Source organism: Drosophila subobscura, chromosome A (genome assembly GCF_008121235.1).
Source record: "Drosophila subobscura isolate 14011-0131.10 chromosome A, UCBerk_Dsub_1.0, whole genome shotgun sequence".
Classification (NCBI taxonomy): domain Eukaryota; kingdom Metazoa; phylum Arthropoda; class Insecta; order Diptera; family Drosophilidae; genus Drosophila; species Drosophila subobscura.
Genome location: NC_048530.1, coordinates 24,112,774 through 24,137,193, shown reverse-complemented (window position 1 = coordinate 24,137,193; position 24,420 = coordinate 24,112,774). Strand labels below are relative to the sequence as shown.

General features: G+C 49.3%; 3 protein-coding genes across 5 annotated transcripts; all 3 read left to right on the top strand.

Moving 5' to 3' along the window:
• Positions 1-1,681: 1,681 nt before the first annotated feature.
• LOC117903725 lies at positions 1,682-19,505 on the top strand. 3 transcript variants are annotated; one of them, XM_034816076.1, is made up of 8 exons: positions 2,432-2,563; positions 5,543-6,491; positions 9,186-9,355; positions 9,426-9,707; positions 15,242-15,749; positions 15,816-18,055; positions 18,107-18,805; positions 18,839-19,505. In XM_034816076.1, exons 2-8 carry the CDS (start codon positions 5,798-5,800, stop codon positions 18,905-18,907), a joined length of 4,662 nt encoding a protein of 1,553 aa, XP_034671967.1. In that variant the 5' UTR covers positions 2,432-2,563; positions 5,543-5,797; the 3' UTR covers positions 18,908-19,505. The 3 variants fall into 3 exon arrangements, with proteins under 3 accessions (XP_034671968.1, XP_034671967.1, XP_034671966.1); XM_034816077.1 differs by lacking the exon at positions 2,432-2,563 and adding an exon at positions 1,682-1,849 and having other exon boundaries at positions 6,410-6,491; positions 18,107-19,500; XM_034816075.1 differs by having other exon boundaries at positions 2,433-2,563; positions 18,107-19,504.
• A 611-nt stretch (positions 19,506-20,116) lies between these two features.
• LOC117903726 (nose resistant to fluoxetine protein 6) lies at positions 20,117-22,494 on the top strand. Its single transcript, XM_034816078.1, has 3 exons — positions 20,117-20,508; positions 20,606-22,269; positions 22,332-22,494. Exons 1-3 carry the CDS (start codon positions 20,310-20,312, stop codon positions 22,464-22,466), a joined length of 1,998 nt encoding a protein of 665 aa, XP_034671969.1. The 5' UTR covers positions 20,117-20,309; the 3' UTR covers positions 22,467-22,494.
• A 237-nt stretch (positions 22,495-22,731) lies between these two features.
• Positions 22,732-24,321, top strand: LOC117903741. The gene is made up of 3 exons (XM_034816107.1): positions 22,732-23,061; positions 23,120-23,706; positions 23,763-24,321. The coding sequence occupies exons 1-3, from the start codon at positions 22,791-22,793 to the stop codon at positions 23,952-23,954; spliced, it is 1,050 nt and encodes a 349-aa protein (XP_034671998.1). The 5' UTR covers positions 22,732-22,790; the 3' UTR covers positions 23,955-24,321.
• Positions 24,322-24,420: the final 99 nt, after the last annotated feature.

Here is a 24,420-nt window from a genome sequence, read left to right as displayed (position 1 = left end):
CATGTACGACGTTATGTTTGCCGCACTCACGCACACTGGCAGAGAGCGCGACACAGATACAGCAGATCGCAGTTCTATAATATTCATATGGCAGATACTGGCCCGACACTGTGTGGGCCGAAGAAAGAAAAAGAAAAAAAAGCGTTAAGAGTGGCAAAAAAAGAGAAAAAAAACGCAAATAACTCGCTCATTTCGTCATTTCGAGCAGCTATCAATATTTGATATATGTCGGAATATATGGGTTTCGATGTCTATACATGATCATGTCTAGTATATATCTGGAACACATATTTACGTACCTATTTACGTACATATGTATGTACATATGCACATATGCAAATCCATTTTGAGATCTACGTAGATGGATCTCGCCTTGGTGGCGCTCGGTGTTCGGGCATCGTAAAATCCTCTGATTTTGTAGATTTGTTGACTTCAAACTGTTTGTGTGTCAACAATATTATTATGTTTTTACTTTCGTTGTTGCTTTTGTTTGTCTCGATGTTGTTGTTGGTGTTGTGGCAAGAACGCTTCAACGCTCGTTTCATTAACAGGCGGGGGCGGGTGGTGTGCCGCTGCGGCCCGAAGGCGTTTCAAATGCTTTGGCCATCAGGCTTCAAAGCCAAAAACGAAAACTCATTTTGACCAAATGCGCTCGAAACTATGCGACGAAACAGCGAGTGGGCAGCAGCCACCATCAGTTCAAAGCAGTTGTTCGAGAGCAGCAATTATCTTAAATGAGAAAAGCCAGAGAAGAAGCAGATCTTCTGATCACTCCAAAAGGCAGAATAAGTATGGTTTTACATAGTTCAAATCGAGTCCAAGGAGGAACAAAACAGTAATTGGTGTCCCCAGAAATTGGGAATAAAACATCACTCTCCTTCCCCTATTGGAAGTTCATCCTTTTCTCCTCAGAGGCAATTCTTTTCCTCATGGCAATAGCATTTTTAAGGATTTTATAAGTCTTTGCCCTTACAAATTGTTGGGCAAATTGTGGGTACTATTTGATGATGTACAATGTACATGATGTATGAGAAAACATTTAGAACATCAAATTGTTTAATTTTGGTTCAAGTTTCGTTGCTTTTTTTCGATTCTCTTGACATACACATTTATATTTCTATGAAACCCGTTTTCTTGGCTTATTTTCTAAAGCGTTTTAGAAACAGGAAAGGGAATGCTAGTGAAATGTGTGCAAAGTGCAATTCCTTGTGGTTAGAGACTTGTGGACTAGACTAGAAGTTTCTGTAAAAATACTAACATTTCCAAGAGCACAGCTGAATATTGTACTTGTATGAAAAAGGACTTTATTTCAATATCGGGAGGTCGAAAAAGCACCAATTTGTTGTATTAGACATTAAGCTAAGTGCAATATTTTAGTACAGGCAAAAGTTATCCAAATGATCAACTGAGCAAAATGAGCACTTTTATAAGTATGACACAAAAATAATTTAAAATTTGTTGTTTTAAAAACAATAATAAGTGTATTAAGTGCTTAAGTGCTTAAGTTTTCAAGCTATCAATAGCCTTTGAAACATTTTAATGTTTATTGTTTTGATTCTCTTTCTTTGGTGTATTAACTCGCTGCATACTTTCAGGCGCAACATTGGATTGAAACCTCGGCTAAGCACAGTCGCAATCCAATGAGAAGCTTTCGGTCTACAACTGCAGAATAAGTTTATTGCTGTTGAGTTACAAGAAGTAAATTTTGCAACAGAACCAACAACAACAAAAGGAGACAAACAAAGCGTGGATCTAAGCTCCTGCTGGTGGTGGCAGCTCCATTAACGCCATGGCTCTGAGCAAGACCATCAAATCCAAAGCTGGCTCCAAAGACGAGCAAAATGAACTGGTAAGTACAGAGTACTCCCTGGTACCTGTGGCTGCATTTGCACATATTTCCATGCCACCCCCTAACCCGCTACATACACGAACACCATGTACACTCATACATATATATTTACGTACATATCTACATAAATACTTGGTTACTTTTGTGTAAGGTGGCAGTGGCAAAGCTCTCGCGTCGCGGGAAAAAAAAACACAATGATTGGCGGCAGCGGCGGCGGCGGCGGCTTGGGCCCAAAAACTTTTCAGTTCAGGTGTAACAAACTAACGGTGCAGCTTGCCGCCATACCCCAGTCGTAGGCGCGCCATCGAAGCTCTCGCTCGTACTCGCACTCGCGCTTGCGCTCTCCTTCAGCAGCGCTCCGTCGCGCGCGTTTTGTTTACCGTCGGTTTTTAATTTCTTGTTGTTTGATTTTCGGGCTTCGGTTGCGCGGCTGTTCTTCTGTTTTTTTTTGTTGTTGCATTTTGTTGTGGGGCTGCGCTTCATTTAATAACGTTTAAATTCGAACCAGAAAAAACGAACAAAAGTGCGCCAGAGCGATACCTACTCGTATTTATTGCTAATTGTTATTGCACAATTTGCGGTTTTTGTTGTTTTTGTAATTTTTGTTTGCTAATTGTTATTTCTGCTGCCCCTCGGCCTGAATGGCAAAGGCAAAGTGCAAAGTGTGACAACGCCAAAGAGTGTGTTCGTGTGTGCTGGTGCCCAGAGAGAACGGTGAGAGGAGACTCAGGAGAGCTCAGGAGAGTGAGAGACAGAAAGAGAGAGAGGATGGAGGAATTGATCCATGCCCAGAGGGTGTCCACGCAGTGATGATCGCGCAGGTTGACGTGTGTACGCTTGGGGTGGGAGCGAATTAGAGAGGAGAGATTTATGCGACCCATTCCCATTTTGTCCATTGCTTAGGGCATCCATCCATGTGTGTGTGTGTGCCCCGCTGGCTGCCAGCTGCCAGCTCTATCTCGCGTACATGGCTCGGCTCTGGCTTTAGTACGTGCGAAAAATTAATCTTTAGCTCGACTCTTGCACTCCCCACTCCCCACCCCCCACTCTGGCTGAATAACTTTTGCTGCTCGCCTCGTTTCGTCTCGTTTTTCTTTGCACTTCTGTCGTGACATTTGTTGCTGTTTCTCTTAACTGCATATTGGCTGTACATTTATTTCGTACTACATTTTCTTCTCTCTCTCAACGGAGCGTATTTTCGTTATTTACATCATTCCCCTACTCCTCCTTGCTCTCGATCGAGTGGTGTACGCAACAATCCCAATGTTCCTAGTTCCTATTAGAGAAATATTGCAGCTCCACCGCCACCACCATGGCGGCCATAAGGCGCAAATATTTTCCCACCATTAAAAAGTTCCAAGTCCGAGAGAAATAACAACAGAAACGGAAGGCTAGTTTGGTTTCGCCGCAGCCTTTAATACCCTACCCTCGCAAACATGTTTGTCAGACATGCATGTGTTGGCTCTAGGTTATTGTCATACGAGTTTGATCAAATTTGTGTCTGTGCTTCGGGAATACCTGAATGTAAGTAAGTGTTAATCACCATGCCTTCTTGTCGATAGGGTATCGAGACAGCAACAGCCATGAGAAACACACTCATGCAACAAATCATAGCCTGCACACACAAAGTGGACGGCGACACCGTGCGGGCGGGCAGCAGGCGGGCTGACAAAGTGGTAGATCGTGGGGTGGAAAGGGTGGAGGGAGGAGGGAGGCTGCAAAGCACCCACAACACAACTGTTGCTGTTGTTGCTGTTGTTGTTTCTATTCCTGTCACTGTCTCGCTGTTCGCCGTTGCCGTTAGTTTGCGGTTAAGTGTGGCTGCCTTTTTCAAAGAGCTTCAACTGTTGTTGTCGCCCTCTCCCTCTTCCGCTCTTTCAACTTGTTTATTTGTTGTATTTTGCTGCTGATTTTAGGGGGTAAGCAGCGTTGTCGTTGGAGTGTGAGTGGGAGTGGGAGAGGGGGGGGGAGAGAGGGAAGCAGTGTGCAGCAGGTCTGAACTATTTGTGATTTGGTTGCGAGCTCTTCTAAAAGGAAACTTTGTTTGTTATTTTGTTTAGTTTTGGACTGCTACCACAATTCAATGTCTTTGTATGGTCAAAAGGCGTGAATTAGCTGCAACAACAATGCGGTAGGGGATGGCTGCGTCGAGAGGGGGGGCCTGTTTGGATACCTATTCGTCGTTGACCAGTGCGTGACTTGTGGGCTCGGCTCCAACTTTGTCTCAGCTTGAAGCATTCTCACATGAAGTTGTCATTGCTGCTGTTGTTTTTGTTGTTGTTGTTGCTTTTGCTGCTGCTGCTGCTTTTGGGTCAAGTAAAAGGCACTGCGAGATTGCATTCGGAGTTGTCAGACTTTGTGCCAAACTCCAAAACAAATCTAAATTCAGCTCCCAGCAGCAGGCCACAAAGAGAGCCGATGAATACCCTTTCCTGTGGGAGCGCCTTTGGCGGGGGGTGGGGAGAATGTGGGCATCAAAGCTCAGTGTGGAGTTGATTGACTCACAGCTGGCCACTCCCCAATTCCACCCCTCGCCAAAAGAGGGAGCCAGCGCGCCTTAAGCGTTGACAGACAGAAGCCAAGCCTCTCCCTCCATATTCCCTGTTCGCTCTCTTCGCTCTCTCTGCGATTCGCTGACAATTGTTGTTGCTCATAACCATCCATATGCCAATCACCAACAATCCACCAACCAGCCAACAAGTCGCTTTTGACCGGAAACAATTACTAAAATGGCCAAATTGCAGCCACAATTAATTGTTGTTGTGTCGGTCTGCTGTCTGACGTCAGTTTTTGCGGCTTCAACGAATGCTTATTGAGCCGGCCCGGCCCCAGCACCGTTGGCAGCACCAAATCGATCGCTAAAAACCGAAAATAGCAAATCAAGAGAACCCAACAACAATGGCACTCACTCTTCAGATTTATTGCTCGCTGCCGCCTAATTGTCAATTCAAGAATCGTTTTCGCACAACAGCCACGGCGGCAGCAACAAATTGGTGGGCAAGCTGTGGGAGATGTGCCCCGTCCATAGGAAGTGCCGACAGATAAGCGATTGTCCGATGTTGGATATCCATTTTGGATGGTTAGCAGCGATAATGTAGGTCATTCAGTGGTTGCCATAAAGACATTACATTGGTGTACATACGCTTACATACATATTTACATATTTGCATACATAAGCGAATGTAGAGCCATGGGAAAACCATCTTAAGGATGTTAGTTGAAGGGGATCAAATGGAAGGGTGTGCTGGCAGCAGTCTGTGGCCACACGCTGTCTGACCTTTGTCCGCATTTTGGGCACAGTTCAAACCCAACTGACATCGAGTTTATTTGTGTCCATTTTGGCCGCCCTGAACTCTGCTCTTTGAGTTGAGTTTCGGACGCGTTTTGTTCTCTGATTTTCGCTGAGCAAGTCCCAGCAGCAGTGCCAGTGCCAGTACCAGTCCCAGATCCAGTTAATTCCACTGGCGGCTTAATGAGCTTGTGGCGCGGCACTCGCTCAGCTGCACATGGCCAGTTTGGGGCCTTAACGCTTGGTGGGTTTAACGCCCATCGGCAGCCCTTACTGGCATCACCTCTCTCTCTCTCTCTCACTCACCATATACATATGTACGAGTACATGTTTATATGTATGGAATGTCCATAACTTATGGCTAAATTTTGTTGTTCTCATTCCGCTTTGATTTGGCTCGCAAGTCGGCAGAGTTTTGGTCACTTTTGAAGGAGTCGCGCTCTGAGATGTTTTGCGTGGCCAATGCGAACGGGATCCGCTGCAGAGCAAGTTCACAAGCCAAAGTACTTATCGCGTGGTTGCCACGGGCAGCTGGGACCAGAGCTGGCGCCGAACACGGGCTGGGACAGAGGCAGCAGCAGCAGCAGCAGCAGCAGCAGCAGCAGATGTAGTCAGCAGAAAGCGCACAGCCACAGCAACCGCCACCGCCAGATGATCGAATGGTGGTGATCCTCCTACTGTCGCCATGCACTTGCAGCCGCATCAGCAGCAGCAGCAGTCACGCCCACATCCAAGCACAAGCACAGGCACAGGCACCGCCCAAGCACGATCCTCCACAACCCTCGGACTGCACCGATCGCAGCAGCAGCAATGAGTCCTCGTCGGCATCCACGGGGGACACGGCCATACCGGCCAGCTATCTCCAGCGACAGCATCAGGTCCGGCAGCAGCAGCAGCAGCAGCCACCCCGTCCCGTCCTCCGACCTAGTCATAGTCATAGCCATCAGCAGCCAGCAGCACTGCCAGCCCCTGCCTTTGCCCAGGGAAGATGGGTGCCGGTCCGGCAGCCCGCAAATGCCGTGCCCAAGCCACCGCGCGCCCACGGACACCCAGCAGCCCTTCTGCAACGGCCAGCAATCGTCCTGCGTGTCCAGGGCCAGGCCGTGCCCACGCAACCATTACTGCCCGCCGTCAGATACACTACTAACCACCAAGCAATCACCAGTCCCAATCTCAATCCAAATGCAAATGCAACCACAGCTACCGCCACCACCACTGACTACGTGCGTCACGTGACCCGCGTTAATTTCTACGACATTGATACTTCGCAGGTCGAATTCGAACCCAAAGACGACGAGGAGAGCAACGAGGCAGCGGCAACAAATTGCGATACAGAAGCTATAACCAAAGAAGGTGAGTGAGGGATCCAAACGGGCTAACATTTGATCATAATTGATTGCTTCAAGTGAATAAAATCGTTGATCTGCCAGGATATGCCATCCTTATGGATAAGCCTCTATTTATCAGTTCATTATATGCTGATCGATCTATCAAATCAATTGCAATGAGCAAATCCACTGACATCATCGAGTTGTCCGAAACCTGCGATCCAGCGGGGCGTGAGATCACAGCTAGAGATGGGGGGAGCTCGATTACTCACTCGGCTATCGATTGTCAGGGAGTCAGCGGGGAATCGACTCAATCAGATCGATATTTGAGCAAAATGCGACGGGTGGGATGACAGAGTGGGGGGGTGTGGGGGAAAGGAACACCTATGGGAAATGAAAGTGAAAGATCATGAAAGAGAAATCCCTTCCCATATTGAAAATGCAGCTAGCTAATCGCAAACTCCTTAACGCTCCCTTGCAATCGCTCCGGGGGCACCACTTGCGGAAATTATAGAAGGAAAGTCTTGATTTAATTATGTGATTAACATAACACAAAGGCGCCAACTGCCACTGCCAGCTGCAACAGCCAACAATAAGTCGATTACTGAAAAATGTATGAGCCAGAGCCAGAGTGAAAAACGTGTAAAAAATTAGAAATAACAAGCAGCAGCGGCAGCAGCAGCAGCAGCAAAATGCAAATGGAAATGCATGGAAAAGCGCAGCACTGAGACAGAAAACTGCGCAGATTTCCCACGTTAGCAAATCATTAAAAAATCAACTGAAAGGCGGCCAGCAGCCTGACAAGCCAGCGACGACATTTGCCCATATGCAAACGGGCGGAGATTATGAGCAAAAATTACAATAATTGGTGCAACACTGGGAAACACCTTCCTTGCAGCAAGTGGCAGCAAGTTCCTTCCCAGCAATTGCTAGGAAATGGGTTGACAGCCATAATCGATACCACAATTAGTCCAAAGTGTGTGCAGCAGATCAGACAGAGCCTCAGATGTGTAATGCAATCTTTGGCTGTGGCTGTGGCCAAATCGTTGCCACAAATCGCGGCTTGTTAGGTGGGCGTGGCCATGCAACATACATAAATTAACATTAGCGTCAGCCCAAGCGCAATCGATCGCATCGAAACGAATCGAATCGAACAATGAAAACGAAACCGCCTCGGCCTCTGCCTCTGCCACAACCTGCTGCACCACAAGCAACGAACCACCTCCAAGTGTAGCCGCTTGCTCTTCCCTTTTCCTTTCCCTACCCTTCTGTTCCCTTCCCTTTCGTTTGCTTAATTGTGATTGCTGCAGTTGTTACTGCCAAAGTTTTGCTGCTATTTATGAAGTGCTCTGCGAGCCGCAGCAGAGGCAGAGGCAGAGGCAGTTGCAACAATGCGGATATATGCACAATATGCACAAATGATAAAGATAAACAGTCTGGTCAGGCAAATGTACACGAACAATAGACAGGGACGAGACCAGACAGAGCACTTGCCACAGTAGAAACCCATTTGGGGGGCCGATCAACAAATCAGCAAATTACTTGCAATTGTAGACATTTTTGCTAGCTCATCCTCTTAGATTGTCCATTAGCTAAGTATAATTATTGCTGCAACAAGTCTTAAAGTTCTTCCTGAAGTTGTGCTGGAATATAATTTCTATAATTTGCCATGGGAAACTTGCTTCAAATCGTCCCTAAACGATCACCCAAATAATTGTACTTTAAACCTCAAACACAATTTGGAAATCTCCTCAAAGTTTCTTCCAACCAAGGCCAACCCTTCATCGCTGATATTTTCTCTAGCGAAATATAAAATACATTTCTCAGCTTACCTTCGACTGTGGTGCGGTCTTCTATAGGCAGTCTGTACTGTACTTTTGTTCGATCGACTGCCCAGCGGATGGGCGATTGCGGGCTCGAATTTGAAGCTCCCCCCTAGACGCCAGACAACGAGACGTCTCGTTTCGGTTTCTGCTGCTGTTGCTGTTGCTGCTGCGAATGCAGATAGATTATATAAGCGACCTTTAATGGTCCAGCGGCTTCAATGCAGCCAGAGACGGAGAGCGAGCCTAGACGCTGTCGATGCAAAAAAAAGCGAAGCAAAAACTCGGCTTCAGATGCAACAAGAAAAAACACAACAAAAAAAGAGCAGAAATCTGTGCTCTGCCAGTTGTCGGATGTCCGTGCTCGAAGAGAGCACTTGGCCCACCTCTGAGTGCAGGTTGCCCAACACAGGCACAAACACACACCGCACCAAGTACAGTTAGGCAGAGAACGGAGTGGGACAGAGACTGCGGCTGCGACTGAGACTGAGACAGAGACTGCGACTGAGACTGCGAGTGTGGCCGAGAGACCAACTTGGACTTGGTTACGTAATTGGGCGAGCGCAGCTCATGAGCGGCAGCAGATCGCTGAAGCGCTTCAGTCTCTGTGCCTCCCCCCTCCCCTCAATCCAGCCGTTTCTTTTGTTAGAAGTTGCAACTTCCAAAAGGGGCTCTATCCACATGCAAATGAGGCAATGACAGCCTCAAAAAAAAAGAACTGGAATTGACCAACAACCCAATCAAAGTCCTTTGTGCTTTCATAATAAGTATTGAGACGGAAAAGCTTCCCTTCAGCTTGGGCTTGGTCTGAGCATCGGCTGTCAAAGCTTTCTGTAGTCTTCTTTTGGGAGAGGCTCGAAACGCAAAGCTCTAACCGCAGCTTTTGATCATTGCAGAGGAGTGGATAACGAAGCGAAAGACAGAGCTAACCACGACCAGGCAGATCGAGACGAGAGTGAAGCGACAAGTGAAGCTGCAGGATGGCAAAGTCATCGAGGACTCCGGCCCCATTGTCTCCACCAATACCACCGAGGACACTGACAAGCAGGAGACGGAAACCACTGAGGTGAGTGGACTGGACGCAGCAGTCGGTTTATCTGTTGCCTAATGACGATTCCCCCTCTCTCTTCCGACAGAAACGCGATCTAGACCTGCCCGATGAACTGGATGGGAACGCCCAACTGATCGATGTGGCAGCCTTGCAGGCGGGCGCAGTTAATGAAACGCAGCTAGCCCAGCTGCAGGAGGCCTTCGGCCCGGACAGTGGATCCGGCGGAAAGCTGGTGAAGCGAATGGTGCCACGGCCCGTGGATGGACTGGTGCGTCAGGTGGACGACAAGCGGGTCATCTCGCACGAGGAGATCAAGGACTACCACGAGACGGAGGATATACGGCACTTGGGTGACTTTACGGATCAGGTGAGTCCCGAAGTATGGAAGAGATGCAGACAGAAACAGAAGTCAGGAGCCAGGTCTGTGCGCACACAGATTACCATGGGAGTGCGTCTGTGTGTTGCTGTGTGTAATCGGAGACAGGAGTGCGGAGAAGCAAAACCGAAAATTGGCGTAAATAACTGAAAATCAATTCGGCGTGAAAAAAGCCACAATGTAGACGGCGGCAGGCGGCAGACGGCAGACAGCAGCGACGCCAGCAGCGGCAGCGCCACTGGTCAGTTGAGTTGAGTTTTTGTTATACTCGTACCCTTGGTGAAGGTATTATGACTTGAGGCAGATGTATGCAACACAGCGACTAACTGGAGACTGAAGAATACTTGATCATATTCTTGATGAGCATTAACTATTTATTTGGTATACCCATGTCCATCTTTACACCTGTGTCTGATCTAGGCAAACTAGGCCCGAGTGAGCCCTAGTTGCGCTCTCTTTGCAAAGGGTATCAATGTTGCGGCTCCCGAAGCTGCGCTTATTTTTCTTGCTGCTTCTTCTTCTGTTTTGTTCGGTCGCTGCCGCTACCTGCGCCGCCATCTCTGCTTCTGCTTGTTGCTGCTGCTTTTAAGCTCATTCGAAAGTTATTGGTGTTGTTTCTGGTTGCTGCTTGCTGGTGGCTGCTGGCTGCATCCCAAAAGCAACTCAAGCTGCGGGCCGCTGCCGCTGCTGCTGCTCGCTGCTGCTTTCAGATCAGTCGCCGCCGAGCGAGCGCCAAGACAACACAACTCGTTTTGCATTTAGCGCGTTCGATTCGAACTCGGGTTCGGAGTCGGCCTCTGCAGTGTCCGTCGTGTATCTCTCTGTCTCTGCATTTGGTTTACAGTTGTTGTCTTTGATTTAGCTAACTAAAAGCTCGAAACATTGGATGGATAGACCGTGTATTACCCTATTGGATATATCCTAACATCTGGCTGTGTTGTTGTTGTAGGTGTGTGTACATTTGTTGTTTTGTTTACAACGGCGCTTCTCTGTGATTTGATTTCGTTAGTTACTATCTCTCTCTCTTTGTCTCGTGCTCTTCCTCTCGCTTCACAATTCTCTTCATCGCGAACTCTCTCTGTGGTGGGAGGTGCGTGTGCGTGTCTGTGTTTGTGTCTAAATTTAACTGTTAATGCGTGGGTTCAGTCCACCTATGGATGGTGGATGGTTTAACAGATAAGAGAAGCGCCAATTAAGTGCAAAGTGACCAAAAAAAGCGCAAGGAGTAGCAGCAAAAGGAAGAGCACTAAGAAGAAGGGGCAGCAAACAAACCCAAACAGCAATTTGCATAATACTCAAAGGTGAGATGTTATCGAATCAGCAAATGAGAAAGAGACTCCTAATGTGAATGTGGAATCCAAAGCTCTTGCCCTGATCTAGAGCTAATGCCATCCTAAACCGGTAGTTGGCAATTAACCAAACCAAAACGAAAAAGGTATTTGCCATTGAAGCTGCACGGCAAGAAAAAAAAATTAGTTTCAATTTCGTAAAGTTTATGGTTTCCGTATGTCTTCTATATTTACCTTCAAGGTGATACATTTCATGCAAACATGATGTGATCTGGAGTGATATTACAAAAACCAAGTATGAAATCTGTTTATTTTTTTTACGTTGTCCTACCCGAAATATTTATCTGCGGTTTTCAGTGTCTGTTGATGATGATTCTCCTCTTGTTGTGGTCGTTAATATTACAAGAAGCAGCGAAAGAGAGAGAGGGAGAGAGACCGAAAGAGAGAGAGAGAGAGAGTACGCTCTTTGGGTTCGGGTTCGGGCTGGGGCAGCTGGTCTGCCGAGCTGCGCAGACCTGTTCTGAGCCAGGTTTAATCAATAGCTGGAGAGGAGGCTCCTTGTGCTTGGATTCTAGGCGTGTCTGCGGCAGGTCCATGAACCTAACCACACACACACACACACAGGTTGAGATATAAACACAAAGAAGAATGGGGAGCTGTGTGTGGAGTGGGCAAGGCAGCAGGGAGGCCACAGGCCAGGCCACAGGCCAGGCCACATTCAATTCGTCCATGCCACAAAAAATTCACAGAAGTCTCTGTCTGTCTGGTGGCAAGAGAGGCAAGAGAGAGGCCCCCTGCTAAAAAGTGTTTGGAATTTGAATTTTCATTTCTTGTATCTTTCGAGTATTTCTTTGTATCTGTGTGTTCCCTTGCCAGCATGTCTGTGTGGCTGTGTGTCTGTGTGTGTATGTGTGGGGGTACTTGGCTAGCTTGTGGCCCAAACCGAAACCCGTTTCGAGTGAGTCTAGGTGCCCACATGCTAAACCAAAACCAAAACCAAACTGAACCGATCCAGGCCCCAACAACTCTAATCAGCAAATGCCAATCAGCAGCTGGGGCAACGGCTGTGGCTGTGGCTGTGGCAGCAACAGGGACTGGCACTGGCACTGCCACTGAGGCCGAAGGGGGCAGCAAACTTCACGCAACGGAAACTATAACCAGACCCAGAGTAAACCCCGCTCAGTACTCTAGTCTGGACTCCCAGACTCGTTCCCAAAGTCGAGCTCTGACTTGGGCTCGCAACGGGGCGTTTAACTAAGTGTACACATGGCTAGATACCCACCCCAGGGAGGCGAGCATTTCTGAACCTATAAATTATACATACAGATCATATATACAGAAAGTTAGTGGGGTTCTGAAACCCAAAGAACTACTATAAGACGTTCGAGAAACAGAATCTGCATACGAATATGGACAGTGCCCCCAGTGGACTGGGGTTGCTGTTCTCCAATTTGATAAGAGAACCAATTGGAAGGATATACCATCGGATCTTTATTCATACTTATTATTCAAAGAATTCAACAAAAGAAAGTATCCTTTCGATAGTTATTCATATGCTAAAGTTCGAGCAGTTCTGTTGCAGTCCATAAGCCAAACTCCAGCTGTCCTTCCTGCGGTTTATTATATATTCAAACTGCAAAGGGTATCTGTGATGCCCTCTCTTCGGTGGTACGGCCACTGTTGGAGTGCCCAACGCCCAGTCTACCCCTGGCTGTGGCTCTCTGTCTCCAGCCCGAAACCTCATCATCGACTTTACTATCATTATCATATGGTGGCAGGCTGGCGCTGGCGCGTTGGCGTTGGCCGCCGCGCACACTAACTGAATTACAATAATAATAATCGATCGCGAGCGAGCGCCGTGAGGTTGAGCAACTCCCAAGGCAAACTGGTCTTGGTCTTGGTCGGTGAGCTCCAGCTACAGCTCCAGCTACAGCACTCCGCAGAGCCAACTCCCCTCCACCCCTTTGAAAATTTGCTCATTTCTCTTTTTGTATTTTTTGTTTTAGTTTGTTGCGATTTTGTGTCTTTCATTTGGCTTTGTTTTTTCGACTGTTCGGTTCGGTTGGCCACTTGGCATGCCAGGCAACATGGCCAGCAACAGTCCATTTGAATATTGCTATAGGTATGGGTATGGGTATGTGTGTGGGTATGGTTGTACATGCATGTAAAGTATGTATTTATGGAGCCCTGCCACAGGCCCCTTTGGCCCCTTTGGCCCATCAGGTCCCAGCCAACTCTTTTCGTTGGAAATCCGTTTGAGATTCGTCCAAGTTAAGTCAAGGCAATAAACGAATCGAGTCGAAGATAAATCACAGTCGTGAAAGAACCAGTGCGTACTCGATCTGGGGATACCCTGTTCTATGACCAAGGTATACCCTGGGAAACCGCCATGAGAATCCCGGAGAATCACTCGAATTTCAGCCCAAAGTTTTGGTTTTCCCCATCAATTTGTGGATTTTTATAATCCCTTTTTCTCATAGGGTTCTGATAGTCCCTGATAATATTTTTGTTAAGTCAATCCAAGGTCCAGTGTTAAGCCAAAGTCTCCCCTAAACCAATATGCTCATACTCAGTGTGCTGCCCATTAGGTTACGGTATTTTTGGTCAATGACGAACCGCTTGACAATGCTATAAAAAGACTGATACTCGGGTAGAGGGGTAAAGTCCGTCTCCGTCTCTGTCTGCACTCTGCGTCACGGATTGATATTAATCATCGATTGGCGCGGTAACGACAACGACAACAGCTCTTTACCATCTCTATATAAGCATCAGCAGAGGCGCCTTCCCTGGCTTTTGCCTTTGCCTGCCAGTGGATCAGTCATTGAAGCTAGCAGCGCAGAAAGCCCACAGACACCGTCACACACATTTGTTGTGGCCTATTCGAACATGTTCGTACACTAGCGTTCCAAATATTAGCACACATGCTGCAAAAAGAGTAAATGATTTGGCATCATTGCAAAACTATTCATATTCGATGATTTTCATGCAGAATGTTTCCAAAAACACTCTTAAAAAACTCTAACCAAATCTAAGAGAAACATATTCCAACTATGCCCAAAGAGTTTTCATTTGTTCTTGCTTTAGTGTAATTTTGAATTGAAGAATCACTGCTAATATTTGCACCGCCACTGTGCCCGCAGATGCTCGTAGACATGCATATGGATGGCAAATTTCGTTCGAACGATCAATGGGCTGAAGAGTGAACAACAAAAGCCCCAAAGGCGTATCACAAAAACACACACACACAAACACAAAACTGTGGGGAGCGGATGCTGTGGCAGAGGCTGAGCTAAAGGCAGGGGTGGGGGGTGTGGGTATGAGGATGGTGACTGAGGCCTGACTGACCATCAAGTTTCAGACTGAAAGCAAAAACAAAAAACCAGCAACAAAACACTTTCTACGCGCGTTACCGTTAAACAAGGTCGGCGACAACAGCAACAACAACCAGTTGTGAATCCACACAGTCAGATAGGTGGACGGTGGGGCGGGTGGTGCTTTGGGTCGGACAAAGCGATCTCTTCAGCGGTTCGGCTGGGAGATGGCCAGCGCTGGTCACCCAGGCGTGCCTTTTGCTTGTCATCCATGCCAGCCATGCGATCCCATTCGACCTTGAGATGTCTATGCTTAAGTGTTCCCTTCTTTAGCACTCATCATGCCCATGCCCATGCCATGCCATACCAACCCCACCGCACTCCAATGCACTTCACTCCACTGTAACCTTCTCTTTGTTTTGCTCTGCATTAGAGATGGACTTTCTTGTGATATATGTACATATGTGGTGATGTGTCGATGGGTTAACGTGCGCAAATTGTTAAATCAAAACAATGATAAATGCAATCCATCACTGATCGCTGTTCATTTACATTTATTAGATGTATTTATGGTGCTGGAAGATCCAAGGGTATCCAAGTGTCGTCTCTTTTATTCGTTTTGCGGCGTTTGCATTCTTAACTTTTACCGCTAACCCAATGACGTTGCCCCATCCATGCTTGAAGCTTGAAAAAGTAAATGGATTTACCGTTGTTGCTCCTACGCCGACTGAGTCTTGCTCTGAATACCAAAGCTCCCAGCTGAAAGCTCCGCTCTGTCTGTGCACTCACTGCAACGCTGCAGAAGTGCTGCAACTTTAAGAGGGAAGAGAAGAAAAGGGAAGGGACTGATGTTGCCAGAATGTTGCTAACACTCTTACTAAGCAAAAGTTTTGTTTTGTTTTGTTTGTTTTTCTATCTTTAACAGACATACGTGAAGGCAGTGCGCGAGGGAGCGGAGGATCTTGAGGCTGTGCTCTGTTCGCCGGAGAGTCAACGTCAGCTGGTGCCACTGGGGCCGCAGGTGGTGGCCAATCGGAGCAAGTCGCGCAAGACCATTGACTCGGAGGACACGCAGAAGCGGTGTCTGGCGCAGGACGACGGCACACTGGTGACGGAGAGCAAGCGGACCACCGAACACGAGCTCATACTCGACGACGAGCTGCCCGAGAGGGATGAGCGGGCCCTGCAGCTCGGACTGGCGCAGGAGCAGGTGACAACGACGGCGGCAAATCAACGTTTCTTCCGTCAGCGTGATGAGCAGCATGTGGATGTGCTAGCCAACGGAAAGTTGCTCTCCACCGAGATGCGCTACGCGGCCGAGACGACACAGATGGACAAGGACGGTCCCGGCGAACTGGAGCGACCCGGCGACTGGGACAGCCTCTCCGATCGCATGCGCAAGCTGCGGCGCTCCCAGCAGCAGCAGCAGAAGGGTGAGTAGAGCATCGGGCACCAGCCTAGCCCGTGGTTAATCCCTTGTGTTGCCCTTCCCCTTGCAGAGGTGGCCCTGCTGGCCGATCGCAAGGATGCACTGACCAAGCGGCCGCTCGACTTTGATCGCGAGGAGGAGACGCGCAAGGGCGAGACCATGAAGTGGCTGGAGTCGCACTTTGGCAGCGAGTCGACAGCCTCGAACGATTCCCGCGACGACGAAGCCGAGGCCGAAGTGGAACCCACCAAGAAGAGTTACTTCAATGTGACAATCAAGTCGCAGAGCCAGCCGGCGGCCCACGGGCACTCGCAGTCGCAGCTGAACACCAGCCAGCATCCACATCCACATGCGTCCCAGCATCACGCGCATCATCCGCAGACACTGCCCCGCAGTGCAGAGAGGGAGCGGGAACGGGAACGGGAGAGGGAACGCTTGCCGCCCGCTATGGCAGTGCCAGCCAGCACCACGCTGGAGCGGAAGCCAGTCAATCAGAGCGGAGCAGCTGGACGCTCCAAGTACTTTCAAGGGATAACCAATTGGTCGGAGCGCAAGGAGGCGGGCGCCCAAGTGAATCACTTCTCGTCGCAGGCATTCCGCGAGGATCTCCAGGAGACAATACGCCGCAACGGACTCAAGAAGAAGATCAGCGGTCCCACCTCCAGCCAGGGCTCGGCACTGGGCACGGACAGCGGCCTGGCCAAGGACAGCTATGTGAGCCGCGAGGATATACTGCAGCAGAAGCGGCAGAGTCTCTCCTCGCAGTTCCTGGCTCGATCCATGCGCGGCTCACGCGATGCGCTCGACGACTTGGAGGCCATACCCGGGCCGGGACCAGCGCCGGTGCCGATGCCGCCACGACCCGAGGAGCCGTCACACAAGCGAGTGGCGTACGGACGTCCGGTGAACGGGATTGCCGCCAGCGGTGGAGCGTTAAATGGACGCGGGAAGAGCTACGAGCCCGTTGCTCCCACGCCGCCACTCAGCTCGCTGGCCGCCATGGACAATCTGGGCGGAATGGCCAGGCCCACAGTGCCGCAGCGTCGTCGTGCCATCGAGAAGAAACTGGTGGAGCACAGCCATGGCCATGGCCTTGTCCATGTGCCTGTCAAGGCGAGCGCACCGCTGCCGTCGGTGGAGCCACCGCCGGACTACTCGCCGCCACCGCGCAGTCGCAGTCGCAGCCGTTCCTCCTCGCCGCAGGTGGACTACCTGATTACACGGCCGCCCCGGGAGGTACCCATCAGCACGATGACGCTCAGCAGGAAGCAGCAGCAGCGCACACGATTCGCGCCCACGTCCAACTATCCGCCAGCATTGGGCGGAGGCGTGAGCACGGGCACGGGCATGGGCACGGGCACCCTCCGTCCAGGGGCCACGTCTGCCTCCACCTCGAATCTGTCTGCGGTCAGTGGCAGTGCCGGTGGCGGTGGCGGCAGCGGCCTCAGCAAGCCCAGCCGGATGGGTCAAGTCATTGGGAACTCGCTGCGCAAGTTGGTCAGCAAGATACGCTCGGCCAGCGCCGAGCGCAAGTTCCGCATGAAGTCCGCATCCAGCAAGTCCCGCGAGCAGTCGCCCAGTCAGGCTCATGGCGGAGTCGGTGGCGCTGGTGCCCCGGGCGTGACCACCTATCAGCAGTACAATGTAATCGATGGCCACATTGGCAGCGGACATCGTCACAGCAGCAACGATTCGGAGGATTCAGCCAGCGACAATCAGCACCGAAGAGACAGGGAAAGGGAACGAGAGCGAGAAAGAGATCGCGAGCGAGAAAGAGATCGCGAACGAGAGCGAGAGCCACTCAAGCCGGAGACACAATCCACGCTAGCCATATCCCACACACAGCCGGGGCGACAGAACTTCAAGCGTGCCGAGTCCGCAGATCCTCAGCTGCAGCATCTGGAGCAGACAATCAGTCCACGGCAGCGGTACTACCTGGGCGAGGATCCCTACTCCAGCACTCTGTACGGCAAGGAGAACATCTACGAGCGTCGACCGCGCCAGCGCTACGACCAGCGAGAGCGAGAGCGGGAGCGTGAGCGAGAGGATGACTACTACGAGTCGCGGGCACCGCCGCCTGTCACCTCGTCACACACTTTGGGACGCTACCAGAAGCATGGACAACGCTTCAGCGGCTCCACGCCGAATCTCCATCAGCAGCAGCAGGACTATCGCTCGTCACAGACGTTGCCACGCAAGCTGCACGAGCAGCGCACGCAGCGCTATGGCCCGGAGAAGCCAATGCCGCCTCATGGCAGGTCCACGTCTACCTATGTGACGGCCAGCACGGCACCGAGCTCACTGCAGCAGCAGCAGCAGCAGCAGCAGCAGCAGCAGCAGCAACAGCAGCAGCAGCACTCCCAGCAGCAACGTGGAGTTAGCCAGGTGCAGCAGGTGATGCCGCAGGGTCCGGCCAAGCCGGCACGCACCTATGCCAAGGTCTTGAATCGTAGCAAAAGCTTCAACGTGCACGGCATGAATGGCAGCAATGATCCTAGTCCCATTTACATTGAGAAGCTGACCAGGAACAACTACAGCGGCGGCGGCGGCGGCGGCGGAGGAGGAGGAGGACCTGGCTACAGCAATGGCTATCAGCTGCGGCAGGAGCAGGGGCTGGGACAGAGCCAGAACTACAAGTCCAATCCGCATTTGTTCGCTGGCAAGGACAACTCATTGAAGAGCGGTCTCAAGAGTCCATCGATTGTCAATCTGATCAGCCGCAGTCAGAAGGATCTGACCAAGATAGCCACGGGCAACGAGGACGACCCGGATCTGCCATATCAGGAGGATAAAAAGCAAATGTACTTGCGTGGCCTGCACCAGCAGGCGCCAGATCTCTACCGGGTCATACACGGCGATGAGGACTACAGTCCGCGCATCGCCACCACCAATGGCCACAAGTATCCGTTGCAGCCGAAGTACTCGCTGGACTCGCGCTCCCCACCGTCCGTCGAGCTCAACAAGGATACGGCGAGCATTGTGCGACGCAGCAGCGAGCTGGATGCCAAGCATCAGCATCAGCACCAGCACCAGCACCAGCAACATGTCCACACGCATCACCAGCATCTGCAGCATCAGCAGCATCAGCAGCAGCAGCATCTGCGACGGGGCTCTGGGGCCACAATCATAGAGCTGCGTAATGCTGCCGGCCATCGAAAATGATTTGCCATCGCCTACCATCGCTCTCTCTCTCTCGCTCTCTCTTATCAAAGACTTGAACCAAGGTAAATTTACTAGCTAGGTGGTCCCCGATGTCACCTTGCCAGTATTTTCACCATGGTGAGGAGCAAAAGCTTATTCCCCACGGTTCTTAGAGAGCCAATGCATGCCGATGCCCGACGTCACTGACTTGCACTACGCAGCCATGTCTCTCTCTCTCTGTCTAACTATTTTGCTGTATCACTCGCTAACAAATGCCCCGGCCTTGGCTTTAGTTTCATTTGACAAGCAGCAAATCAAAATAAAAGGCCAAAAACCTAATTCAAATAATTGATGGTCAGAGAATCTGGACCACAGTCCACGCATCGCCACCATTCCTGCTGTCCTGCCACACCACGCCTCTTCCAATCGTAATCTACACTATATATAATATGTTGATTATAATAGTAATGCCTTAAGCTTAAATGCAATATCTATAATATTTCGATCCTTCTTTTTTTTTTTGTTTTTTTTTTATACTAATCTTAACGTTTTTGTTGTATAGATACCGTTGTATGGATAAACTAACTAAAATAACTAATATTAATTCGATATTATTGTACAAGTTTGATTAATAAAAAAAAAAACAAAACAACTTCAAATTAAAATTACAATTAAAAATAAAGTGCCAAAAAAAAAAAAAAACAAAGCCCTGCGCCGTTTTATTCACAAAATAAAAACTTATAGAAAAGGAATTGTTTTTGATTTAAGGAAATATTAAAATTGAATTTTTTTTCAAATCTATTTTGATATTTTTCAAACATAATTAATTTTTCAATTAAATATATTTCATCTTCCAATTGAAAATATTTAGCTCATTACGAAATTTCACGTTTAAATGAATTCATTTTCGCAGCCAAAATATTTTGCTTTGGCGTAAAAAATGTCTTTAAAAAAAAGTCTGGATTCCCTCAATCCACTCGCACAATGTTGAGCTGAAAGCGGATTCATTACCCTGTAGCTCTGTACTTTGTGGTCGCATAAACCTTTTACCTCATTGCACTTTAAAATAATTATTATTCATAAATGTGCTTTAGATAAAATGTAAGCAAAAGTTAGGCCTGGCCTGGTCTGGTCTGTATGGCACTCTGCAGCTGACTGCTGCGTTCCAACAAACAACAAAGTAAAACCGAGTTTAGACATGGGTCAGTCGATGGATCATCCAATAACAGCACAGCCGAGGTGCAGCCAGCGAGCTATTTGTGGTACTAGTCGAGCGTTACGGGTCATCCAAACCTCCAAACCGAGTGTTAATCTCCGGTGGGGTGGTTTGGGTCGCACAGACTTTGGCATATCGGACAAAAGCAAACTCGATCAGTTGCATAGTGTCTGTCGTGGAGCGTTAAAGTGCTGCTGGACTCTTGCCATGCTAATAATTTTGTTGCTGTTTAAAGTCCTTGCCGTGCTGGGCGATGGCGTGGGCTGGCCATGGGGCACCACATCCCTGCTGGTGGACATCGTTAGAACTGTGCCAAAGAGCTACAATGCAACGATGAGCCAGTGCGAGAAGGAGCTGTTGGCCCTGAGGGATGCCTGGCGGGATCGCCAGTACTGGGCGTTGAAGGGTGAGTGAAAGATCCCACAGATCGCTCGATGATCGGAGGCTGAACGCTCGCTGATCGTTCACTGATCATTCGCTGATCAAACTCTTGCTTGTTTCAGCTCTGGATGCCTCGGGTGAGGGCTTCTCAAACATCATGCTGGGCCAGAGCAGCTGGCTGGGCAGTCCAGCCACCTGCCGTGCCGTCAATGAGCCAGTGCTGAAGCAACTAACGCCGCAACAGTCGAAGCTCCTTGAGGAGGTGGCACCCTTTCCCTTTGACTACCAGGTGGCGTACATCAAAGCCCGATCACCGTGGCAAATGTCGGTGAGCATCAAGGAGGATCCATTGCTGCACATTGGTCTCTGTCTGCCCCGAAGCTGCAGCACGCCCAGAGTCGAGCGGCTGCTGCGGCAGGCACTGGCCACGGGCCACAGCTTCCAGCGCTGGCAGATGCGTCCACAGTTGGAGTACGCGAAGAAGCCGCAACTACGATCGGAGTTCTACCGCAGCCGCACACTCCACCTGCTGCTGGCAGTGGCCGCGGGAACGCTGTTGCTCACCGTGCTGGCCAGCAGTGGCTTGGCGGACAGTTCCCGCATGCTGGCCTGCTTTCATGTCTCCAGCAACTGGCGGCGCCTGCGTCGGGCGGGGAACCCCAGCCAGGAGAACAGCGTCATCAATGGGTTGAGGGTGTGCGCGGCGTTTATCCTGCTGGGCGTGCATGTCATGTGGTACAAGTACTACTCCGTGGACCCGTCGCTGGAGATACTCGACAAGATAGTCACACTGACGATGCAGCACACATATGTGCCACTCGTGGTGGAGGTGTTCTTTGTTATCAGCGGCTACCTCACCGTCACGAACTTCCTGCGGGACGAGCAGCTTCTGCAGAACATTGCACGGGACAGCCTGGCTGGCAATGCGCACCGCTACTGCAGGCAGCTTCTGCATCGCTATCTGCGACTGGCACCGCTTCAGCTTGTCATTCTGCTGCTGGCCGCACTCAGCATGGAGTACCAGCGGCAGGTGTCCGTTTTTCACATCACCGATCCGTTGGACGAGCTCTGCCCGCGGCACTGGCACCGCTACTTGCTGTTCATCCAGAACCTTTTTCCCCTCGTTGAGCTCTGCGGGAACTGGACGTGGTCGCTGGCCTGCGACATGCAGATCCATATGCTGGCCCTGCTGCTGCTCTTCGCACACGCGCGACACCCGAGGGTGGTGCGCTGGCTGGTTGCACTGCTGATGGCGGGGAATTTCGGCTACACGGTTGTCATGATGAATGTCCTCAATGTGGGTGGCCATTTCGAGTCGTTCTTCCACACGGCGGAGTGGTTCTACGTGAGTCCCATTGTCCGCCTGCTGCCCTACATTGTTGGCGCTGCCTATGGCTATTCGCAGGCGCGTGGCTGCGCGACTCCCTTCGATCAGCTGCTGCCCAATTGGTGGTCCAAGCTGGGGCTGCTCTGCGTTGCGTTGTGGCTCACGCATCAGATTTTGGGCGCGCATCTCTCCTCGCCCCTGGTAATCACTATTTTTATGATCCTTTTGCGACTGCTGTTTGCCACAGGCATCAGCCATCTCATCAACTGGGGCGACAGTCCGAAACCGAGTGAACCGCGTGCACCTGCGCCCACGCGCTGGCTGCTTGCCCTGCTGCAGGCCAACTCGATGCAGCGTGCTAGTCGCTTCACCTACGCCATTTACCTGCTGAATCCCATTGTCATACTCAACTTTTACTACTCCTTCAGCAGCGGCTTACAGGCAGATGCCGCCATGATTGTAAGTTCAGACAGCACACAACAAACAAACACTCGAATAACTATTCTCGACCGATTTTTCAGTTCCTTCTAACTGTGGCCCACTCGGTGATTTGCTACGTTCTGGCCATTGGACTAACGCTGATAATCGAGACTCCATTCAATAGGCTGTCCAATCTGCTGCTGACCACCATTTTTGGCAAGGAGAAGAGCCTCTAAATAAATAATCAATTAATTAAGCTTCACCCTACAATTCAAAATGGCGATCAGTGTTTACATAGGTGTGACCAGACTCCATGAGCGGCATATGCCCATAATTTCAACTTGTCCCTTTATGTCTTCAAACTCAAACCAGAATTGCGAGCCAAAATAACATAAACTCTAAATTATTGGTTTCATACGAGCATTAATATCTGATTTCAGGAACTACATTCTGCTCCCGCAGAATTGGACATTTTTGCTGTCGCGATTATTGTATATAATCTTGAAGCTCCGATAGGCTGGCCGATATTTTGGGGCGATATCAAAATAGGTGCCATCCCTATGGTGGCATGCACACCTCTAGGAGCAGACATTTGTCATTTCATTCCCATTTTGAATTCCCAACACGCCACACGCCACCGAAAAAAAAAAAAAATGTCAGGCATGATGTTCGAACATACGTTTCAGGCATATCTGGAAAATGTGCCAAGGTTCCAATATCCACTTTCGCAACTAGGCTTTGACTCTAAAGAGATTTCCGAGAAGATATGTGAAGTGTTCCACGATATAAACTCTGATTTTCGGGCCAATATACTGAATTTGAAGGAAACTTGTAAGTTGTAAATTCTTAGCGATCCAACACAGCTTTGGCAAATTGTTTCCTCCCAAAGGTACTACGCATAAGGATCATAAACTCTACAAGTTTGGGCTGCTGCTGCAAATGCCATTTAAGGTAACTGCGACTGAAGGACGCTACGTGCAAGGCACGCTGTCGCACGACCTGAAGGCTGATGTAAAGCATCCGGTAGTAAAAGGCGGAAAGGTTGATCCCCAGTTGTTGTTGAAATCGTTCGAAAAGAGCTACAAGAAAGCTCTTGGCCACATTGGTCAGCTAAAGACGGAGAGTGGCAAGAGCTACACCTTCAAGCTTACTTCTGGATATGCTGACGGCAGGGCAGTATTTGAAATGAACACCTTCGATGCGGGCGTAAAGGTTGAGAATCTTCTTTTCAAGTTTCCACTTGCGTATATATTTGAGGCCGATCCCAACATATATGTGGGCACCAGGCGCCACTTCGCGGCATTCGAGCTGACACGTGAGCATGGAATCAGGATCTCTACACGCAAAGTGCTGGATTTTTTGATGCTTCTAACACAAATCTTAGACATACCCGCTCGCCAAATGGAAGACATCTACCATGGATATTTAGATGTATGTAGCCCTCACAATAAGACTCTTTTCCGGATTACATGGGAGGTGGGTTCCAGTCAATCGCTCAAAGTTATTGCACTAAACCATTTGAATCGTTTCAGGCACTTCTTCTCATCAATCACACCCTCAAGCATCCCGATGTGTTGCGAGTCTTGCTGTTCCAGCTAGTACATTATCGGAAAACGAACAGTGTCGACCTGGCTGCATTTTCGACCTTCTTTGCTGGCTTCATCGCGATGCATAAGCGTGTTGAAGAGGTGGAGGAAGAGCTGGATGGTTCAACTACTTCCTAAGTTTTGTATTTATAAGCAGGATTTGTTGTAGCCCCTTTGGGGGCTCTCTTCCGCATAGAGCGGAGACAAATCCCCTGAAGATCCGTGAACAGCGAATGTCGAAGAGTTTGAATGCAGCTTTTTGGTGTACTTTAAAGGAATATTTTCGTTTATTTTTATCGAATACATTGAAATGCATACACGAGTTTGGTTTTCCTCAAAATGTGGATTTTCTTGTTGTGTTTTTTGCTTGTTTTTTTTGTCGTTTTTGTTTTCTCTTTATATATTACTTTGTATTTGTTTAAATAAATAAGATACATACGTCGTTTAATCATAATAGCAGTATTTATCGTGCAAATTTGATAAGCATTAATAATGGTTTACGAATTGTTGCCTTTCGCCTTTTGCATTTGTCTCTTTTACGAAATAAATTTAAATATATGAAAAAAAAATATATATATTTTTGTTATCTTTCTTTTTCCGTATC

Bases quoted from the DNA above. Each gene is read 5' to 3' on its own strand.
- LOC117903741 (XM_034816107.1), top strand. From the start codon at position 22,791: ATGGTGGCATGCACACCTCTAGGAGCAGACATTTGTCATTTCATTCCC. The intron at 23,062-23,119 runs GTAAGTTGTAAA...TTCCTCCCAAAG, and splicing joins ACTGAATTTGAAGGAAACTT to GTACTACGCATAAGGATCAT. The intron at 23,707-23,762 runs GTGGGTTCCAGT...GAATCGTTTCAG, and splicing joins TTTTCCGGATTACATGGGAG to GCACTTCTTCTCATCAATCA.
- LOC117903725 (XM_034816075.1), top strand. From the start codon at position 5,798: ATGGTGGTGATCCTCCTACTGTCGCCATGCACTTGCAGCCGCATCAGC. The intron at 9,356-9,425 runs GTGAGTGGACTG...CTCTTCCGACAG, and splicing joins AGGAGACGGAAACCACTGAG to AAACGCGATCTAGACCTGCC. The intron at 9,708-15,241 runs GTGAGTCCCGAA...TATCTTTAACAG, and splicing joins TGGGTGACTTTACGGATCAG to ACATACGTGAAGGCAGTGCG.
- LOC117903726 (XM_034816078.1), top strand. From the start codon at position 20,310: ATGCTAATAATTTTGTTGCTGTTTAAAGTCCTTGCCGTGCTGGGCGAT. The intron at 20,509-20,605 runs GTGAGTGAAAGA...TGCTTGTTTCAG, and splicing joins CCAGTACTGGGCGTTGAAGG to CTCTGGATGCCTCGGGTGAG. The intron at 22,270-22,331 runs GTAAGTTCAGAC...CCGATTTTTCAG, and splicing joins AGGCAGATGCCGCCATGATT to TTCCTTCTAACTGTGGCCCA.